At 41.4% G+C, this 21,273-nt stretch overlaps 1 protein-coding gene across 7 annotated transcripts in view; it reads left to right on the plus strand.

Annotated features, from left to right (window-relative positions):
- LAMA4 (laminin subunit alpha 4) overlaps positions 1–21,273 on the plus strand; it is a 147,798-nt gene that overhangs the window by 45,428 nt on the left and 81,097 nt on the right. For 4 of the 7 annotated variants that reach the window (XM_059941382.1, XM_059941381.1, XM_059941380.1 and 1 more), the window contains 4 exons: positions 3,152–3,276; positions 9,597–9,677; positions 18,478–18,692; positions 20,932–21,039. In XM_059941382.1, coding sequence (XP_059797365.1) covers positions 3,152–3,276; positions 9,597–9,677; positions 18,478–18,692; positions 20,932–21,039 — 529 coding nt within the window. The remainder of the gene's footprint in view (positions 1–3,151; positions 3,277–9,596; positions 9,678–18,477; positions 18,693–20,931; positions 21,040–21,273) is intronic. The other 3 variants (XM_059941383.1, XM_059941384.1, XM_059941385.1) reach the window with 3 other exon arrangements.

The following is a 21,273-nucleotide window of genomic DNA, read 5'->3' on the forward strand; positions in this document are numbered from 1 at the left end:
CATGAAGCCTGTGACTAGCCACTAACCTGATCCTTTTAGGCTTTCTTCCCACGTTATGCTGGTGCTGTGGCCCAGTCGTCAAGAGGCTCCATTTTTCACATGAAGGAGACACAGCTGGTGCCCAAATGTCATTCCTGACACTTAACGTGCAATTGATTATCTAGATGTAGCTTTCTTAACCACTGGCCAAAAATTCAGAATGCTTTTTTCATTTTTAAGTGGGGTCAGTTTCATTAAAAAATAAATTTGTACCCCACTCCAACAACAGCATACTATTTATTGCTGTCATTTTTCCTTTCTGTTTTTTAAATGGCAGAGCAATGAAGGTAAAGGATGTTTGCAATTTCAGAGTAAAAGATTTTCAGAGCTAGAAGAAGCCTTATAGACCGTCTCAGCTAGATCCTCGTTTTACACACAGAGAGACCCAGAAAAGTCGAGTGACTTGCTCAAGGTCAACCAGCTAGAAAATGGAGGAGCTAGGGTCCTCTGTCCCTGCTGCCAGCACTATCCCTGCCAATCTCCCAGAATGTGCATCATTTGCCTTTTAGGGAATTTCATAACTAAGTCTTTAAAAGAAGGCAGATGACAAGAGTCAGTGTTTGCACTCTGAGCGTTTAGAGGTCACAGTGATTTGGAGGCTTTTTGCCCTTGAGGGTAATTGCTCCCTGTGGCTGCCATGAAAGAATTAGTGTCCTGACAAGGAATCCAAAGCATCCATGAGTTGTAAGGTGACAGAATTGAGAATTGGCTCATTTTTGCAGCTAAATAGGCTCTTCAGGCATGAAGAGTGGTCTAACATCTTACAACAGGCTTGTTTTCTTCTGCACAGATAGGCTTCATCTGTCCAACAAGGACTCAGACAAGTTTGACCCCAGTCTAGAGCTGCCCTGCCAGATTGCTTATGGCTTAGATTCCTGGTAGTTGGATAAGGCTTGTTGGTTTTCCCTGGGATGAGAGATTGCCACCAATTTTGAGCTGGCTTTGGGTGCATATTAATTTCCTTTACTTGCTCCAGATGCTAATTCACCCTTTCCCACTTTTTCCTTCATTTTTCTTTCCAACAAACATTTACTGAAGGTTGACTTAGCACTTGACACAGCATTAAGAACAGTGAGGGAAATATGTTAACATCCTGTTGTCTGCACATCATACTTTATTTTTCAGTTTCTCTTCTGTCAGGTGGTCTGAACTAGCCTCTCATCAATAATTCTATTCTGTTAACGTAATTCTAATCAGGACCCAAAGACTGTCCACATCTAATGGCAGATCAAATGCCCAAAGGGCATTCAACCACAATAGCTGTGGCCCACATCAGAATTCCTCCCTTTCGTCTAGTGTGTTGTTCTTGAGATGAAACTCAAACTGTTAGTAAAACAGTCTGACACTTCCTAATGCAGTCATTTTATGACTCTTTTGGGAAAGAAGGCTTTTCTCTAACACACTGGAGAAGCAGTATAATATGGGAGTTTCCAGCCTAACCTCTGGAGCCAGATTGCCTGAGTTCAGATCTCACTTTTGAGACACACCTACCTCTGTGTGACACTGGGCAATTTACTTAACCTCCCTGTGTCTCTATTCATTTGTAAAATGGGGAAAAAATAGTAACTTACCTTAGAATTATTGTGAGAATTAAATTAGTTAATCCAGATAAAATGTTTTGAGCAGGACCTCACTATTATTTTGAACCTCAACATAGAACATAGAGACAAAATAAAGAACTCAGAGTTGAGCTTACAGTCACTCCGTCTTGCCTTCCCCAAGATTCTTCCACAGAGCCCTATTTTCAATGGCGTTCTAATTCTAACAGTACAATTTTTCACTGAAAAGCCTATTCAAACTTTATACACTCTGGTGAATATAGATGTCTTCTTTTCATCTTTGAAAATATCGTAGTGCTACTGGCATTGCCTTGTGCAATCCAGTCATGTCCAGTTGGAGAAAATATCAGTAGACTAGCATCACTGACTCTTCCAGAGGACTAGTGAGAAATTAATCCATCAGTTCAACAAACAGCTGCTGAGTACAGGCTCCATTCAAGTTGATGGCAGTATAATGCTGAGAGACGCAGTGTGGAGGGAAACACTGCTGAAGCTGGGAGCAGATGATAACAGTACAATGTGGGCAATGGAAGGAGAGAAGGATCGGGGAGGGGGGCATCAGGAAGGAATCCTGAAGCTCTCAAGGCCTGGTGCAGATCTTGAATGATAAACAGACATTCTAGGCAGAAGAATCAACTGTTTTGTGCTTTTTATCCAATTATCCCTACCACAAATGGAAGAATCACACAATAAACCTGCTTACTATTTTTTGTATATCATTATCCAAGATATCAACCCATTAGCAGAATATTCTTTATCTACTTTGTACTCCATTTATGCTTTATTCAGACACATTTTGTTCTTCCAAGCCCATAAATTTTTTTTTTAATATTTATTTATTTATTTTATTTTTGGCTGCGTTGGGTCTTCGTTGCTGTGCGCGGGCTTTCTCTAGTTGCGGCGAGCGGGGGCTACTCTTCGTTGCAGTGCGTGGGCTTCTCATTGCAGTAGCTTCTCTTGTTGGGGAGCACGGGCTCTAAGCACACGGGTTCAGTAGTTGCAGCATGTAGGCTCAGTAGTTGTGGCGCACGGGCTTAGCTGCTCCGTGGCATGTGGGATCTTCCCCGACCAGGGAACGAACCTGTGTCCCCTGCATTGGCAGGCGGATTCTTAACCACTGCGCCACCAGGGAAGTCCCAAGCCCATAAATTCTTAAAGTGTTCCCCCTGGTGCTTACCCGGGCGGATTTGTTTTTTCATTTCGTATTTATTCCAAGTCAGTAAACTGATGCTTCTAGGATATCCAGAGTTTGATCATTCTGATTATCATTCTGAATTGAAATGAGTAACTGAAGAATAATCCCCTCTTCACACAAACTCCGAAGAGAGTCCCCAGGCTGCTAGTGCACACGCGGAGGTCATCCCCATTGTCCTCACTTTGTAGCATTGACTGGGGCCAGCGTGGCTCCTTTGTGCTGACCAGGACCATCGCACACCATCTATTTTGTCAGGCCTGGCATCCCCTTTGCTTGAACTACTGCTTGATTCCCAGATTTGCTGTGTATAAAGTTTCTGACTGTGTCCTTGTCAGTTTTCTTATCTTTTGTCTTACAGCACTGCCAGCGGAACACAACAGGCGAGCACTGTGAGAAATGTCTAGATGGTTATATCGGAGATGCCATCAGGGGAGCACCCCACGTCTGCCAGCCGTGCGCCTGCCCCCTGCCTCATGTTGCCAAGTAAGTCTTAAAGGAAGATGGTCTCTTCTACCACTTATCTGCTTAGTTTTTCTTTTTTTTTTTTCCTCCCTATACAGAGTTCTAAGGTTTTTCCACAGTCAGAATTGAGTATCTCACGTTGCAATAAGACTGGAGAGAGGTAGGAAAGTCTTCTAGCCTAAATCCACTTTCAGGAAAGCTTAAGCACTGCAGCATAGGTGATGCCTCTGTTCCCTAAATATTGGGGGTGGGGACAGGGCACATCACAGAAGTGAGTGAAGCTTCCCAAGTTTTATAATCAAGGCTAGTCTCATCTTTTCTTGGCCATCCCTTGACCTAGAGAGATCACAATTGGTGATGCCAACAGACGTTATAATTCGTCATTTTCAGTGGTAGTGCTTCTCCTACTCCCACAGAGCAGACATTTTCTACATGTGGCGGCTAAGTAGGCTTTCAGTCAGAAATAGAACACAGGTAAGCAGATGTGCTTTAGACCAGTCAGCTCATACAAGATATCTGAGAAAACTAATTTTCACTTCTGGCTGTGTTTCCTGAGTGAGAAGTTAAAGACAATACACATGCATCTTAAGGGAAATAATGGGATTCTTTTCAGGCACATATATGTATAAATCCAGTAGTTAGGTCATGACTAGCCATTTTATTGGCTTAAAAATGTAGACTGTAGAATTAAAATGATGTAGTGGTGTTTGGTTTTACAAGTATTCAACCAGTTCTCCAATTCTCTGACACCAACTGGTGTCCTAGAATCTAATCAAATCTGACACTAACCACTACAGTTAGTGCAGACCCCATTGGTTAAGGGCTCAGTCCCAGTTTGAAAGCCAGCCACAAGTTGGGGTCCCAGGCTACTCACATTTCTGCCCAGCTAAGTACAAATTCAGGGGTCCCTTCAATGCCTCTCCAAGTTTGATAATTCTCTACAATGACTCACAGAACTCAGGAAAGCACTGTACTTACAAATACAGTTTTATTACAAAGGATACAACTCAGAACCAGCCAAATGAAAGAGATGCAGGGACGTGGTGTGGACAGGAGATGGGAGGGAGCAGCGCCTCTGTGCACTTGCTCTCCAGGCGCACCGCCCCTCAGCAAATCTGTGGGTTCACCAGCCCAGAAGCTCCCCAAACCTTGTTGTTCCGAGCTTTATCAAAGTTTCATTATAGTCATGATTGAATTATTGGTGATTGAACTCAATCTTCAGTCCCTCTCCCCTTCCATGAGGTGGAGGGAGGGATGGGGTTGAAAATTCCAGCGCTACTACAGGAACCCTACTATAGTAGTAGGTTCCTCCCGCAGACCAGCCCACATCCTGAAGCTACTGAGGGACCCATCAAGTCACCTCATTAGCATAAACTCAAAGACAGTTGGGACTTCCCTGGTGGTCCAGTGGTTAAGAATCCTCGCTTCCACTGCGGGGGCCATGGTTCGATCACTGGTGAAAAAAAAAAAGCCTTAAAAAAAAAAAAAAAGATACAATCGAAAAATTGAAAGGGACTCATTATGAATAACAAAAGACAGTCATGTCACTAAGAAATTCCATGGATTTTAGGAGCTCTGTACCAGGAACCAAGACAAAAATCAAATATATATTTTTTATTATCCCACAAGTGGAAAGAGTAAAAAATCTAGGTTCATATCTCTGCCTTGGCACATTATAGCTGTGTTATTTTAGACAAAGTCCCTTCTCTCTGTGTCTCACTTTCCATGAGATTTCGAGTCAAGGAAACTAGATTCAGATGCTAGCTTCATTTGTTGATTCCTTTAACCTGCTCTGGATCTGTTTTTTCCTTAGTAAATAAGAGTTGGTGTGAGGATCTGCCTCACAAAGTTGGATTAGGATAGCACGTGTGGAGCACTTGGGTTGGTGCCTCACACATAGAAAGGTGTATGTAGATGTTGGCTTTACTGAACACATACTTTATATTTTTTCTAACGCATTTTGCATACTCTATGTTAGGCACTCTTCTAAGTGTTTGGATGCAATATTTGCTTGATAGTTGTAGTAAAAATTAAATAATGCATAAAAAATAATTTTTTAAAGGCCTGAATGCCTGACACACAAACACATACACACACACACACACACACACACACACACACTTTCTTTTTTTTTTCTTTTCTATTATGGTTTAATACAGGATATTGAATATAGTTCCCTGTGCTTTACAATAGGAACTGTTTATCCATTCTATATATAATAGTTTGTATCTGCTAATCCCAAATTCCCTCCCTTCCCCTTGGCAGCCACAAGTCTGTTCTCTATGTCTATGAGTCTGTTTCTGTTTCGTAGATAAGTTCATTTGTGTCATATTTTAGATTCCACATATAAGTGATATCATCACACATACTTTCTTATAAAGAGAAAAGAGATGACAACCAAATTTCCCCCTAATGTTTTTTTCCCTTAATTGAACACCAATACCACCTAACATTTCACCTAATAGCTTGTGATTTGTTCAAATCCTCTGATGAGTCTGACAGTCAGTGAAGAAGTCAGATGTTTTACAGCCCCATCTTTCTTTAGAAACCATTAAACTATCTCAGCCTTTGCTTTGTGATTTTTCATGTCCAGTGGTATTAATAATGTGTGCAAAATGGACTGAGAGTGAGAATGGAAAAAAACATTGTGTTCTATTATTTTCATTCAAGTGTGTCCTGATTTATGAGCTCCCTTTGCCTCATCTAGGTATGTTCTTTAATTGTTCATTAATATTCTGCTCTAACGTAGAGAATGGACTTGAGGACATGGGGAGGGGGAAGGGTAAGCTGGGATGAAGTGAGAGAGTAGCATTTATATATATACACTACCAAATGTAAAACAGATAGCTAGTGGGAAGCAGCAGCATAGCACAGGGAGATCAGCTCGGTGCTTTGTGACCACCTAGAGGGGTGGGATAGGGAGGATGGGAGGGAGATGCAAGAGGGAGAGAATATGGGGATATATGTATACATATAGCTGATTCACTTTTTTATGCAGCAGAAACAAACACAACATAGTAAAGAAATTATACTCCAATAAAGATGTTAAAAAAAAATACTCTGCTCTAAAACATGAGTCTTAACCATATCTGATGAGGTGTTTAGCATGCTGCTCCCTTGCCGTGGTAGAGTTATTTTGTTAACTATATTAACCTCCAACTTTCTAATAACAGGTTTCACTCATTTTCCCATATAAACAAAGATGTTATATAGCACCACCTGCTCAAAGCAGCTTTATAAGCTTAGAGCTGCAGTTTCTTTAGAAACTACCAGATGAATTAGAAAGGTAATCCCAAATTCTTCATTGTATTGTCCGAATTTTGTATTTTTTGCACCATTCATATGACAAGACTTCCTTATCTAAATTATAGGACATTAATGCCGTGAGATATAAGTCTTCTGGAGCCTCATTCCTATGGGCTGAGAAGTCTTGTCTACATAAAATCAACAAATATTAATCAAGCACTTATTATGTGCCAATCATGTACTGGTTGTTGGTCATAGTTGTGAATAAAACAGTTAAAAACTCCTGCCTTCATTAAAGTAGATGAAATTACAGCAATATTTTGAAGCTTCTAAAGCAAATGACCTTTTTACCTTTGAGCCAGATTATCCAGTATCTTAGTTCATCAAGAAGCTCTTCTGAAGACTGTTAACTTTTTCAGATAAAAGAAGCAGAAACTTGCCAATCAGGTATGAGCTTCTTGCCTGGAAAGAGGAAACACAGGTAGTTTCTATAGGCAACAAGAATCACCATTTCCACCCATGTTCTTTCTCTGCTTGTGTGAGTGGATCCAGGTTCAAAAGAGCAATTGAGGGACTTAAGGAACAGGCTGTGCAGTTCAGTACATATTCACAGATGTAAAAGCTGAAGTCTCTAGAGCAGTGGTCCCCAAACTTTTTGGCACCAGGGACTGCTTTCGTGGAGGACAGTTCTTCCATGGAAGGGGTGGCGGGGGATGGTTCAGGCGGTAACGCCAGCGATGGGAGCTGCAGATGAAGCTTCGCTCGCTCGCCCGCTGCTCACCTCCTGCTGTGCAGCCCATACTGGTCCTTGGCCTGGGGGTTGGGGACTCCTGCTCTAGAGGACAGATTTGAGGTGGAAAAACCTGCTGAAGATTAACACAAAAGCAAAAATATATGACCTATAAGTAAAGAACATTATGTGGGAGTGTGGAGGAATTGGGAAGGGTGGAAGAGACCTGCTTTCTCTGTAGTGGCAATAGTTCTACTTCCTGAATCCCTTGGGGGAGAGAACTGGATACAGAAAGCGGGGGTGGGGTGGGGTGGGATGGGGTGGGGGGGATAGTGTGTGATCATAGAACAGGACAGATTTGCCTGGATCCTATAAAGTGCTAGTCTTTGATCTGGCCTTGTTATTGACTGAGTTAACTAATCTCAAATACTAATCAAATATCGTAAAAAATCAAACTCCCCACTGCCTCTTTCAGCTTTCCTTAAAATTCATATTTCTACTTTCTATAAAAAATCAAAGTGCCAGGACTTTTATTTGAGATTTCAGAAAGGCACCAAGCGTGGAATCTGAATTACACTTTGAACGATACGCAAGTTGAGCCTACAGACCCGGAATTTGAATCTCCAGATATTACAATAGCCACATCAGAAGGCAAGGAAGTGATGCTTGAGGGAGTTTTGCAAACAAAGAGTGCTGAGTCTATTTTCCTTTAAGTTCCCTGAGGGTTTTCCAAGAACAAAAGACTCCCTTCCACTTGGAGAGGGCACCATGGTTATTAGTGTGGGCTGAGAAAGGTGCAGTGTTTTCATTTCCCTAGCCCAAAAAAGACTTTAGCCTAAGCAAAATATAAACAATTAATGCTGATGGAAAATGGAAAAGGAACCCTCAGTGGCTCTACTGCCTCTGAGTCTCCCTCCACCAAGACCAATAGTCACACAGCTATTCCCAGGGACCATTTGCACAGAGCTCATTTATTTATTTTAGGGTTGGCCAGACATCCTCCATGTCTACTAATAATTGCTCCAAACAAGGAAAATGTCATCTGTTTGAAACTGTAGGACATTAGCTCAAAGCAGACAACTCCAGGCAGATATTTCATTCCTTCAAGCCATGGGTGGGCTGCTGGGTGGAACATCTTCAAAGAAACATGCATGTGGGTTTGTTCATGTTCTGGACACTTAACTGATAGTTTCTTTAAGTAGGCTGAGGAATAAGAACAAGCAAAATAAAGGGTAAATGCCAAAGAAATGTAATTCATTGGAATGTTTTTAACCAAACTCTTAGAGAAAATAAATTGTGTGTACTACCTTTCACTGAGAAGCACATATTGTTTTTATAAATATTTTCACACAAAGCAAGCATATCCATTTGTTTTCCTCCAAAGACCATTAGGTCTTTGCTGATACATGCAGGAATGTGAGAACAGCAGGTCACACTCCATGGATTGTACAGTACCTAAGCCAAAACTAATTTAAAAGTCTTAAAAATGTTGAACACCCCCCTCATGGGGATGAATTCATGTGTCAGTGTAGGTAGAATTTTCAAAACATATGGAGAACAGTATTCCATTTCCTTTGTCTTCATAATTAAGATAGTTATTTATTCTGCTGAAACAATATATTTATTTGTTTTCTGTCCTGTGTCCTAATTTTTATTATCAAAAAAAAGAAGAATCAAGAGAGTGGGTTTCATGAAGTAGAATCCTTTTACTATGGGTCCTATTTCTTGCTTGAGTACTTGCTTTATGACTTTGATCAGCTGAGCCAGTCCCTGCACCCTTTATTCCCAATCTTTAAAGTACACATGAAAGAAATTAAGGTTTTGTGGAGATTATAAAGCATAGTTTAGAATTGGTTCATGACCTTGAAGAGTGAAAGAGAGCTAGTGCAGAATAAAGAGGGAAACTTTCAAGTGAATACACAGAAAGTGGTAGGAATAAGAGAAAATTCTCATAGAAATCTAAAATCACAGGTAAAATTTACTTATTTTACTCTAGCTTTAGGATATGTGTTTTACACTTGCATTAAAAAATATATACATATATATTTATACACACACACATACACATATACCTGATGTTCTGGAAATTCCCACTGTTTCAAGTAAAAATAATAAAGTGCCTCTATGGAAAAATAAATGAGGTAGACATGGGAAATGGTGTCACCAGTGGTGTGTCATTTTCTGTCTGAGCCTGATAGTCTGAGCTCTCCTGAAAGGAGGAAGATTTAATTTAACTGAAGCAAATGATTGTACCCATTTGAACTTGAGGGGACCAAGGTAGAGACGATCTAATCAAAATCAAAAGTTAAGACAGTCTCTTCAGTGATGTATGGAATTGACTTCTGATATTCTCTTTCAATTCCAGTTTTGCAGAATCCTGCTATAGGAAAAATGGAGCTGTTCGGTGTATTTGTAAAGAAAACTATGCTGGACCTAACTGTGAAAGGTAGGCTACTGAAAGTCACTATGTGCTATGGGGGTCAAAGGAAACTTCCTGTTTCTTAAACTCATCAGCTCTGCCATTCTCTCGTTCAGTAGATCTTAAGAAGAGGGAGTGGGAGATAGCATTTCAGAACCCCTTGGGGGAGCGTTCCCAAATCCCATGCCTCATATACAGCTATGAGAATGCTCCCTAGGCGTCCAGGGCTACATCTCAGGATAAATGGGCAAGGAAAGAGGAAAAATGAGTATGCGTATTTTGAAGAGATTCTCGAGATGATTTTGGTAACAATCCTCTCTCTCTCTCTCTCTCTCTCTCTCTCTCTCACTCTCACTGAGAACCAGTAGTACAATTAATGTCCAAAAGAGAGAGAGAAAGAGAGAAAGTCTTCTTCAGTGATTCCTTTTTTATCAACTGGTCAGTTATTAGAGTGATACATTGAAAAAAAGCACAAACCTATTATTTAACCTATTCTTTATACCATCTCCTCTCCTGAAAAGTAAACTAATTCCATGAGTTTGGATTTTCTGAATCCCTTTTTGGTATTTACACCTAACACTCTTTTTTAAGTTGCTTTGGGCTTTGCTCAAACAAGAATGGCCTTGGCAAGCAAGGGTGCAAGACTCCCACTGAATGATTCCTGGCAAGACACTTCCCATCCTCCCTCAGCTGCTCACAGCTTTCTAAGATAAAAGGGCTTTCACTGAAAGAGTCTCACAGAGAGGCCTTTTTATTTTTAACATAAATGCCATTAATATCCTCCCCACTGTGTTTAGGCAGTGCAATGATGTGTGGTGTCCTCAAGACAGGGAGGGAAGGGCCAGAAGGGACCGGTCAGACATACAGCCCCACATCCCCACATCTGCAGCGCGCTCACTTCACCGCAGCACGCTGCTTACTGCCCTGGGTGGGGCTCACAGATTCAGCCTAGGCTCAAAAGGTAAACCTTAAATACCATCTCATTTCCGAGGAAGACACCCTCCATCTCTAAAAGTGTAGCTCTGGAACTCTTTTTAAAAAGCCACAGTGTCTATGGTACATAGAAAAATCTCTGTATTTTGAGGGCATTGTTATTGTGATTATTAAATGTGCAAAATGTGGATAATTCTTTTGCTAAAGAGCTGTGGGATTTTCCCCCTTCTTACTATAAGAGAACAGGGAAGTGAAAGCTGAGGGACCATATGAATGTCATCTTTTAGGAGGGACTTCTAGATATGATCAGATGACCTTTGGCTGATTAATGTTGGTGACATGCTTTTTCTGTATTTCCTTATTTGGGGACCCAGGAACATGAGCCACCTGATTTACTCATTATCTTGGCTCAGTGGGGGTGAGAGGATTGTTCATCAGCCAAGGATGGGGATTTTTCTCCTCAGTGTCTGAGGTTTAACTCAGTTTAGTCGGATAAGGATTGAGCAATATTACCAGCTAATGGGTGTTGTATGGCTCCTGAAGGGGAATTAATGGCCTTAAATAGAGTCCTGCTGACCAAATGCAAGTTCCTCCAGAAGTGAGTAATCTCAGCCCCAAGGGCTCAGTCCTACAAAATCACACAGGGGTGCGGATTAGGGTTCTGTCAGCGACAGTGGGGGGCCTGGCACAGGACATCATGCCCACCTCACACGTAGCATTGTAGATGATAAATCCCCTGGCCCACATCAGAGGCTCCTGGAACCTGCCATTAATCAGCAAGGCTCAGTCAGATCTGCTGCTTAGCCTGGGCCTGGATTGATAGGATGGAGGAGAGAGCACTAGTTTGGGAAGTGGAAGTGCAGTGTTGAGATGTAGCGTCAGCCTGGCTGAGTCTGTCTCTCAGCTGTAACCCTTTATGATCCTCCTGGGCAAGTTATTTGATCTCTAAGTGGCTATTTCCACATCTCCAGAAAGGAAAAAATGAAAATACCCACCTCGTAGGACTGTTGTGAGTAATACTGTGAAGTTTTTAGTATGGCACCTGGCACTTAATAAATGCTCAATAAAAATTAACTGGTAACAGTACGAGTCATTGTGCCTGTTGTCCTATTGCCACTGCTGGCATAATGTGTGCTTGGGACAAGCTGGCTCATTTCCCTGAATCTCAGTTTCCTTAGCTAGAAATAGTGCCCTTTATTGATTGTTTCCTATGTCCTCTCTCAGCCTCATAACTACCCTGAGAGGAGGTCATATTTTATCATTTTGCATATGAGGAAACTGTGACTTATCTAAAGTCACATCACTGCTAAGTGGTGGAACCAGGATTTGGAAAGTTTGGCTTAAAAATCTGGATTCTTCTCCCATTCTGCTTTTCCCGAATGTCTTCTAAGAGTCTCCTATTTTAAACATTGACAATTAATGAATTAGATGAACTTCTGATATGGAGGAGAAAAATGGTTAGTCTGTTAAGTAGATTCTCTTTGACAGGAGGCTGCATCTACAAAGGTGCTGGAAGTAAGCATCCCTTCTAAGGCCTTTCATCTGCATTGGGGGAGGATCACTTTGAGCAACTTTCTTTTCTCCTTCTCTTTCCCATCCACCCTTCCTCTCACCCTGTTCTTTTAAAAAGAATCCACTGAGGTCTTTTACATCAAAACTTGACCTGACAATCCAGGTAACTCTTTTTCAAAATAGAAATGACCACACAAACGGATTGGTGGGAAGGGTAGGGATGCAATACATCTAAGACATGTTCTCTTGTCCTCAATGAAGTCAAGGCTAGGGGAGGAGACAAACCTGAAAACCATTCATTGCAAGACAGAAAAAATGAAAAGCTAAAGAGAAGGCACGCAGAGGCTCTTCAAAAGCGTAGTGAAAGGAGTGGTTTCCTTCCCGTAGAGGGACTGGATCATCCCACAGGAGGTGGCCTTAACTGCTTTTGATTTGTTTGACTCTGGGACTGAGAGGGGGTTTCTGTTTTGAGTTTAATCATCAAGTTGTTAAATTGTCCCAATTAAACTGCATCTAATATGTTTTCAATGAATTTGTAAACTCAGATCTCTCCACAAGATCTTTGAAAAATATGCAGCTGATTTGCATGGATATCTATCTCGTTAGTTCAAACAAGAACACTCTGGGTGTTTCTGTATCTAAAGATCATTTAATCAGGGGTGATTTTCAAGTCTGACTGTGTGTAAGTATCTCCTGGAAACCTTTGGATTCCCTAGCCCTCCCTCACCCACTCCATGCCCCACTGAAAAGAGACCTCTCAGGTGAGGCCTGGGGACCCATATTTTGATTCCCCGTTGGTTCTCACATCAATCCTCTCACTGACTTGTGAACTACTGCTCTATTTCAACCTTTAATACCACACCCGCAAAACACAAAACAGTGATTCTCAAACTGGGGCTCAAGAGCCACTGACTGGTGTCCTTGGAAATATTCGTGGAGGTTCATGGGTTCTCAGTGAGTATTTTCTTAATTTTGTGTTTCATTTCAGTGATAATCTTGAGAAAAAAGTTCATTGAAACATGTTCTGGACTTTCTGAAGTACCATTTTATAATAAAGGGGGATCTATCTGCCTCAGAGCTGAGGAGAAAATAATGGCTGATGGTGTGTCAGTGAGACATTACAGACAACTGGAGGCCGAATGACATGACAGTGAGGCACACAGAGTCATGACACAGCACAGGGCAGGTCATGCATGCTGAACTCAGACAGTCCTCTACCACATCACATTGCAGGTAGCCATTCAGTTGCAACGACATCATCCGTTGCCTTGAATTAATACTGTTAATTTGAATTCGATCCATTTTATAGTTTTGTTTTATTTGGAAAATTTATCTTGGTTTTTCAAGATGTATACAAGTCATAGACATAAGGAGTTACTACTTAGTTTTATGTTTGAAATATTTAAAGGTAATTTAAATGAACACTGGAAGAGATATTCTGTATGAATGTTTTTCTTTTCACAAGGATCCACACTACATACAATTTTGAGCAACACTGGTCTGAACGTAAGACATGAGCCTCTTCTAGTGCTGTGCAGAACAGCTCAAAACACGCTGTCTTCCCAGTGAGGTCCATGTTACTTAGCCTGCTCTGGGCCCTGCCTGTCTCTTCCCAGAGTCCTTTCTCACCTCACAATTTAAACTCCCCATGCTGGACCTGCTGCTCTTACAATCCACGAGGTCAGCTGTAGAGCTTACCACATTTTATTACATTTAGATGATGATCATGATGATGATGATAAAAATAATAACTAACATTTATTGAGTGCTTACTCTATGCCAGGCACTGTTGTAAGCAGTTCACTTGCAATGATATGTTTAAACTTCAAAAAAAAAATCCTATGAGATGCCATTTTCATCCTTATTTACAGAGAAAGAATGTGAGACACAGAGAGGTTAAGCCACTTGTTCAAAATCAAACAGTTTTTAAAAATCTCATTGAAATATGAGCTTCTCAGCAGAAGTAGCATCTTACTTATTTCTCTATCCATTCTTCCTCCATTGCAGTATCTAGAACATTGCAGGCACTGAGTTATATTTGTTTCAATAATACTTTTTCAAAACTTTTTTTACTAAAAAAACCCAGAACTTTTAATGTTCCTTTAAGAAGGCACGATGTAGTGACAAGAGTCAGTCATTTCTTGCCCCATTTGATCCCCCACTTCCCACCCCATGCCTGGAAAATCAAAGACCCAGAATTGAATAGAGGTTGCAAATGGAAGTCATCTTCTGATGCAAATAATTATAAAATGCACAACCGAATGGACAGGAGTTTTGAATTCTCATTCTCATTCCAGAGTGACCGTCCCTCTGCTCCTAAGTAGTACATTTTAAAGATGAGGGACCTGAGACTCAGCGCCATGAAGAGACTTAATCTAAGGTCACACAATTGACCCTCAATGTTCAACGCAAAGTTTTCAGTTAATAAACATATATGATGTCAATGCCTTAGTATTCCACATTGTCTCTTGCGGCAGCTTTAACAGTGTACCTTCATCCATTCAATTCTGCAGGGGATAGAGAGACATGCTAAAACCGTATGAGGATTTATCATGTGGATCTTACTGCCTAAGGGTCAGGAAAGAAGAATGGAGCAAATTAAAGCAAATTCAGGGAGACCTGAAAATCCTAACAGGAAAGGCCGAACATAGTATCATCAGAGACGATGATGATGGTGATAATGATTTTGATGATGACCTTGATGTTAGAAAACAGTAATAAAGAGGAGGAAGAGGAAGAGGAAGCTAACATTTATTGAGGCTTATATTATGATTCAGGGCTTTAGTCTGATTCTTTCTGCAGGCGTCAAGTTTTTCAAACTTAAGGTATCAGCCCTGTTATCTGTATAGAATTCTTATTACTCCCTACTCTCTGCCCTGCCCCATTTCTGGATTCTTGCCCTGTGACCTGGAATGGGTTACTTATATTTTCCTAGCCTTAGCTCCCAGTCATTCGTAGAGAAGTAGAGAGCATTTATATGGCACCTACTATGTAACAGGTGCTTTTTTTTTTCTTCATTTAATTTTAACCCAGATGACAGCTACAGAGTGACATCCCCCCCAGAAAAGCTTCTATGCCACCTAGGCTGGGAATTTTGGCACCTTTGATAAAGGCATTCAGTAAGAGGTATATGGCCTTGGGAAGAGAAGAAAAGGAGAAGGAGCAGAGGAGAGGGAAAGCACTACAAAAATTCCCAAAATAATCGTTTTTGGTCAAAAGCATTTTTTTCCAAAAAACATATCTTTTTGTTTTCCATTTTTCCCAAATGATATGATCACTGACTGAAATGACAAAGTTCGTATGTCACAGTTCTTTCATTTACACTGTAAATTTATCAGCTCTATTTTCTCCAAGTGAATCAAGTCATTAATAAAGCTAGAAACAAGATTATGGAAGAAAATAAAAGTGCACCAGTACTGGGTACCTGGGCTCCAATGCTGACTCTAAATCCAACTCCTTGTCCTTTTGTGTCCTTTGTATCTTTTGTAATTTGCTCTTCGAGGACAGGAATTAGGTGTATTAATAGATTGCATTTAATTACTCAACTGTTATATCATTAATGGGCTTATTAGTTAACTCATTAATGCCAGATTTTGGAGTGGAAAGAGCATAAGCTTGGAGTCCCATACGATGCTTCAGCCCTGAAGCAGTGAACCAATTGTCCAGCTTCTCCATGCTGTAGTTTGCTCATCTATAAAGTCAGGGTTAGAGGGTGCCAGGAGTACAAAATTTTCGTGTGCTCATTCTATAAAATCTGTAAGGTTGAAGTTGGGACTGTGACTTCAGAGTTGCCTCTGAGCCTACCACCAAAAGATATTCTTGAAATTCAAAGTGACTCAAAGTAGGTTTCCACTGTGGTTGAGACTCTGACTAGTAGAAGACCAGGGGACCACCTATGGAGATCAAATACAGTGGAATTAAACAGAGAAAAGAAAGCAACTGGCATCTGGCTTCTGTGAGCTTGGACAAGTCTGTTCACTCCCAGACCTCAGGCTTCCCAGCTGCACACTGAGGTGGCAGATCTGAGTCCCATTTTAGTGAGCCTAAGTATCTAATATTCTGGTGAACTGCGGCACAGGATAGAAATTCAATCCAGCCATGTGTTCCATAGAGGAATGATTTATGCTGACTTGGGGATGAGAGGGCCTGTGAACCAAAGGTACAAAGACATGAGTATGAATAATAAAATTTATCGAACATTTCCTCAGGGGGATGTCTCTTTGTGGGTTGTGTGGCACTTACATTCATTCTTATCTTTTTCATAGTCCTCGACTTCTAGAGTTTGTATAATTATGCCTAATTCTTTTCCTGTTCTTTCAGTGCATAGGCTATGTGTTTTTCCTCTTCCTGTGTCTCTGTGCTTTACACAAAATAGACATGAATTGTCCTTCTGTTGGATGAATTCACTCATTCATTTATAGCAGCAGCAGTGTGGTCCAGGGCAGAGCAAAGGAAAGAACATCAGGGTCAGAAGGTCTGGGTCTTATGCTGTCACTTCCTAGCTGTGTGAGCTTGGAAAACCAAAGTAGCCTCTAAGCCTCAGAATGCCAAGCCTGCGTGCCCTACCTCCCAGGTGTCTGTGGTAACTAAATGAACTTACCTGAGTGAAGTCATGAGATACATTGCAAGTGATTGAACATACACCATCATTACAACTACATCAAAAAACTGAGACATAGGAATAAAACCTGGAAAAACATATGCAAAATGTTGAACACTGATTGTTAAGATCTTGGGATTACAGATGTGATTTTTTTTCATTTCTCTATTTTTCAAATCTTCTGAATCATGATTCTTTTACTTTAAATGGAAGCATTTAAAAAGGTGGTGTCCTATTATTGCTGGCTGGCTCTTATTGGTGTCCTTGGAAAGTCTTCTCTTCCTTTCCACTCCCAAGGCATAGGTCCCACCCCAGGTCCTCCCCACCCAACCCTGATCTCCCATTCCAGCCCAGAGTCCATCCTGAACTCTGATGCCGACACCGGCTTCATTCACCATCACTTTTATCACTCAGAAACCTTCACTGGCTCTCTTCTTTTTCTCTCTCATCAAAACTAACTCCTGTGCCTGACCTTCAGTCCCATGACGGTGTGACTGCACATTCCTTCCAGCCACTCCCAAAGCATCTTCAGCCCACCTTAGCCAGTCTTCAACACTAATTGAGGTCCATAGCAGAGAGGGGGCCACAGCCAGCCAAAAAGCATGTAGTTTGCCTCAAAAAGTATTCTTACAAAGTTTGAGCCAACCTTTAAAAACTGAGATTTCACATAAAAATCCGAATTTCAACTTTTTCCTTTAAAAATAAGATCTGACAACACAGATCCTTCATTCCCTCAAGGCTACAGTATAGAAACAGTTGATAGGAGCTGAGAAGCAGCTGCCCCCTTAGGTGGGGCCTGTGGTCCCATCACTCAGAGCAGGGCCTCTGCTGGCCGACAGGTTACCTTTTGGAAAAAGTAGAGAAAGGTGCTTTTCCTCTGGTCAGAGGCAGCCCCCCCGCCCCCCCCCCAGAGTGCATAGCTTGGCAAGGCCAGCAAAGGCTGGAAGTAGTTCAGCCTCTGCTCTCCACCTGGGCTGGAGTCTCTTATTAAGGACAGCTGGCATGACCGTAGGCCTCAGCTCTGCCTCCACAGCAAATGCAGTTAGGCACCTGGCCTCTGTAGGCTCATATATCTAAAACATACAGAATAATGGCCATCTGGCCCCAACTCTGTTTATCTGTGGTACTCCCAGCTCTGCCCTCTGCTTTGTCTCCGCACTGTCTTCCTTCAGTCACAAGATGGCTACCAGAGCTAAGCGTGCTGCCTGCCTCTTCATTCACCTGCAGAGGGAGAGAAGGCCTTCACACAACCCTCAAACAAGAGCCCTGAGCTCCACTCCAACTGAATCACTCCTGAGCCAAACCATTTTGGCCAGGACAATGCCAGGCACTGGTTGGCTCAGGTTTAGGCTATCAGAACAATTCACTACGGCAAGGTAGAATACATACCAGTGTTTCTCAGTAAAGGTGTTACTAACATTTTGTCCAGGACAGTTCTTAGCTATGCCCTAGTGGCATATCTCACGGCCAAATGTAGCATATCTAGTACCACCATCGTATGCCAGCTGTGTACCCCAGTCATTGAGGTGACCAAAAATGCCCCCACCCTGGTCATATCCAGACACTCCTGCACCTGAAGGTCTCGCCGAGCTGAATGGGCTACAACACAATGGGGAAGGGTAGTTCCTTAAAAGTCTGGTCCTATTAGGAAGATGGGAGAGTGGGAATTAATTCTGGGAGAGCAATACACAAATATTCATTACACTTTCTTCTAGGTAGGAAAGAAGATAAAAAGGAAGAAAACTATGGATGCTAAATTTTTAACATGTGATTCCCCTTCAGATGTGCTCCTGGTTACTATGGAAACCCCTTGCTGATTGGAAGCACCTGTAAGAAATGTGACTGCAGTGGAAATTCAGATCCTAACCTGATCTTTGAAGACTGCGATGAGGTCACTGGCCAGTGTAGGAATTGCTTACGCAACACCACCGGATTCAAGTGTGAACACTGCGCACCTGGCTACTATGGGGATGCCAGGAGAGCCAAGAACTGTGCAGGTACGGTGCTGTGCATGCTGCAGCAGCTACCCAGCCGGCACATGTGTGATAGGAGCAGGGCCTCTGTCAGTGCTGGATTTAGATGAATTTATCTTGGGGAAATATTGCAATTACTCCCTTGACACTTTTCCAGGGCAATATAGGAATGTGCATCCCATACTCCTAGGGGTAGGTATTTTTATCAAGACTAATGTAGCTTAGCTCATGGGTAGAATGAACCATGAGACACTGACACTAGTGAACTTTTGTCTTATCATCTTTATGTCCTTCCAAGTTTGATCAAAGAAGTAAATCAGACTTCCATAGATGACCTGTCATTGACCAGAGGACTGAATGAAAGTTTGCATGCTTGACATCAATTTTCTTACTCTGCAAGCTATGTGTCTCTTTTTAGTTATGTTTGGTAAAATCAACATTTCAGTGAAATAGATTAGCAAGCCATAGGTAGTTTAATCATCCCCCTATTTCCTCACATTAGCCGAGTAAATATTTCAGGGATAGTATAAGAAATCTTCCTGGTCAGACTTCAGTTAGACTGAAAGGTACAAATTTTATTCAGGATTTCTCCAATCCATTTGCCTCAGAGAGTGAAGCTCTTCAGAAGTAAAGTTAAATTGCCTTCCTCTAGGACTAAAGGGAGGCTGAGACTGAATATTCCTTCTCTTATGTGACTTTGAGGGGAAGAAGAGTGAGGGAGAGGTATGTGCTCTTGTGGCATGCTTCAATTGGAGATTCTCTCACTGAAACAGATTTCCACTTGAAGAGATTTTTAAGAAGTGAAGAGTTTGAAATTGAGAAGGAAACAAATATGATCTGCAGAAGTCGCAATAAAAGTAAACATGTCTCCAGGAAAGCTATGTGCACAGAAGCATAACCCCAAGAATAACAGAGTGGAGAGGAGCTCTGTGCCCAGTCAGACTAAAGAGAGAGAAAGTGGGCATCACAAAGAGTGTTGGCAAAATCAAAGACTTAAACATTGACATCCTGATTCTCAAAATATTGACTCATGTCAATATGTAAACTCATGTTTAAGTTACAGAGATGCAGATCAGTCTTAGAAAAGAAGCTGATGCTAGAAGCAATAAAGCATGATCTTGCTGAATTGTTTAATAAATTTACATTTTGTGGAACATTAAACAGCCAAAATGTAATAAATGTATGTTACCCTTGAAGCTAATTTTTTATGATTATTCTGTAAAGACAGTTAAGAGGTGGGAGGAAATTCACAATTCCAGTTTATTGCTAGCCTAGATAGCTTAAGAAATCCTTTGTAAATATTAAAAATTAATCTCCACTCCAGAAGCAGCCACATAGCACAGGGAGATCAGCTCAGTGCTTTGTGACCACCCAGAGGGGTGGGATAGGGAGGGTGGGAGGGAGATGCAAGAGGGAGGAGATATGGGGATATATGTATATGTATATGTATAGCTGATTCACTTTTTTATAAAGCAGAAACTAACACACCATTGTAAAGCAATTATACTTCGATAAAGGTGTTAAAAAAAAATTAATCTCCACTCCAAAACTCAGTGGAAAATGAACAGTCTGGTGAGATTAGGGTTTTGTTTTTGTTTTTTTCCAAAAGGCATTCTTGAAAATTATTAGTAGATTAATAATGGGCTCTCAGATCTTCTAAATTCATGTAAATGTGGTCCTAATTCTTTCCACGACATTGTTACTAGCTATCCCACTGATAGCTATCATTTGGAGGTTTGGAGTCAGTCTTGCCAAGAGTCAAGCACTGTGGGACCCAAGAATCGCTCTTGTGTCTCCTCACTCACTCCTAGTGGGCTGCTCCTCCCTCACACCTGGCAGTAATCAAACCTGGAGTTGGATTAACTGGAGAATTTGACTGTGATGAAAGGATGGCTTTCAGATTCCAGCTGAATGATGGACTCTGTGATCATTTTGTACCTTGTGAAACTGACCAGGAGCTCTTTGGACTGAAGCAGTTGCAGAGTCATGTCAGAATCTCAAATAGTTGGGAAAGGAATCCTAGAACATTTAGATTTACTTTTACCCCAGGGTCACCTTTAAAAATCTCCCTGAGCTGGGGCTTAACTGGGTGAGAGGAATAATCACTAAATCATGTATTCCACACGATCTTAAGAAAGAATATAATTAATCCCCATTGAAGAATTATATACCGATAGCCAGTATTTCTACAAACCACAAAAACATTGCCATATTTTAGGCATTAAGAAATGAATCCCTAATCTCTTGTTTTTGTTTCCCACAGTGTGCAGTTGTGGGGGAGGCCCATGTGACAGCGTAACCGGAGAATGCTTGGAAGAAGGTTCTGAACCCCCTACAGGCATGGACTGCCCAACCATAAGTAAAAATAACAGTACATGATTGACTAACCCCACTTTCTCTAATGTGCTGCAGGTGTAGGATTAAGAAAAGCTATGCAGTACACTCTCTCTAGAAACTGCCTGAGTCCCACCCTTGGCTTTAACCCTGTCTATGCCTCAACCAAATGGACCCTAAACAAAAGACATTCAGTCCACTTGATTCCAATGGGCAGATAGGTGATTTACATTTAAACAGCTCTATTTTAGAAAATTTATTTTATCAAGTC

The sequence above is a fragment of the Balaenoptera ricei genome, chromosome 12, assembly GCF_028023285.1.
Source record: "Balaenoptera ricei isolate mBalRic1 chromosome 12, mBalRic1.hap2, whole genome shotgun sequence".
Lineage (NCBI taxonomy): Eukaryota > Metazoa > Chordata > Mammalia > Artiodactyla > Balaenopteridae > Balaenoptera > Balaenoptera ricei.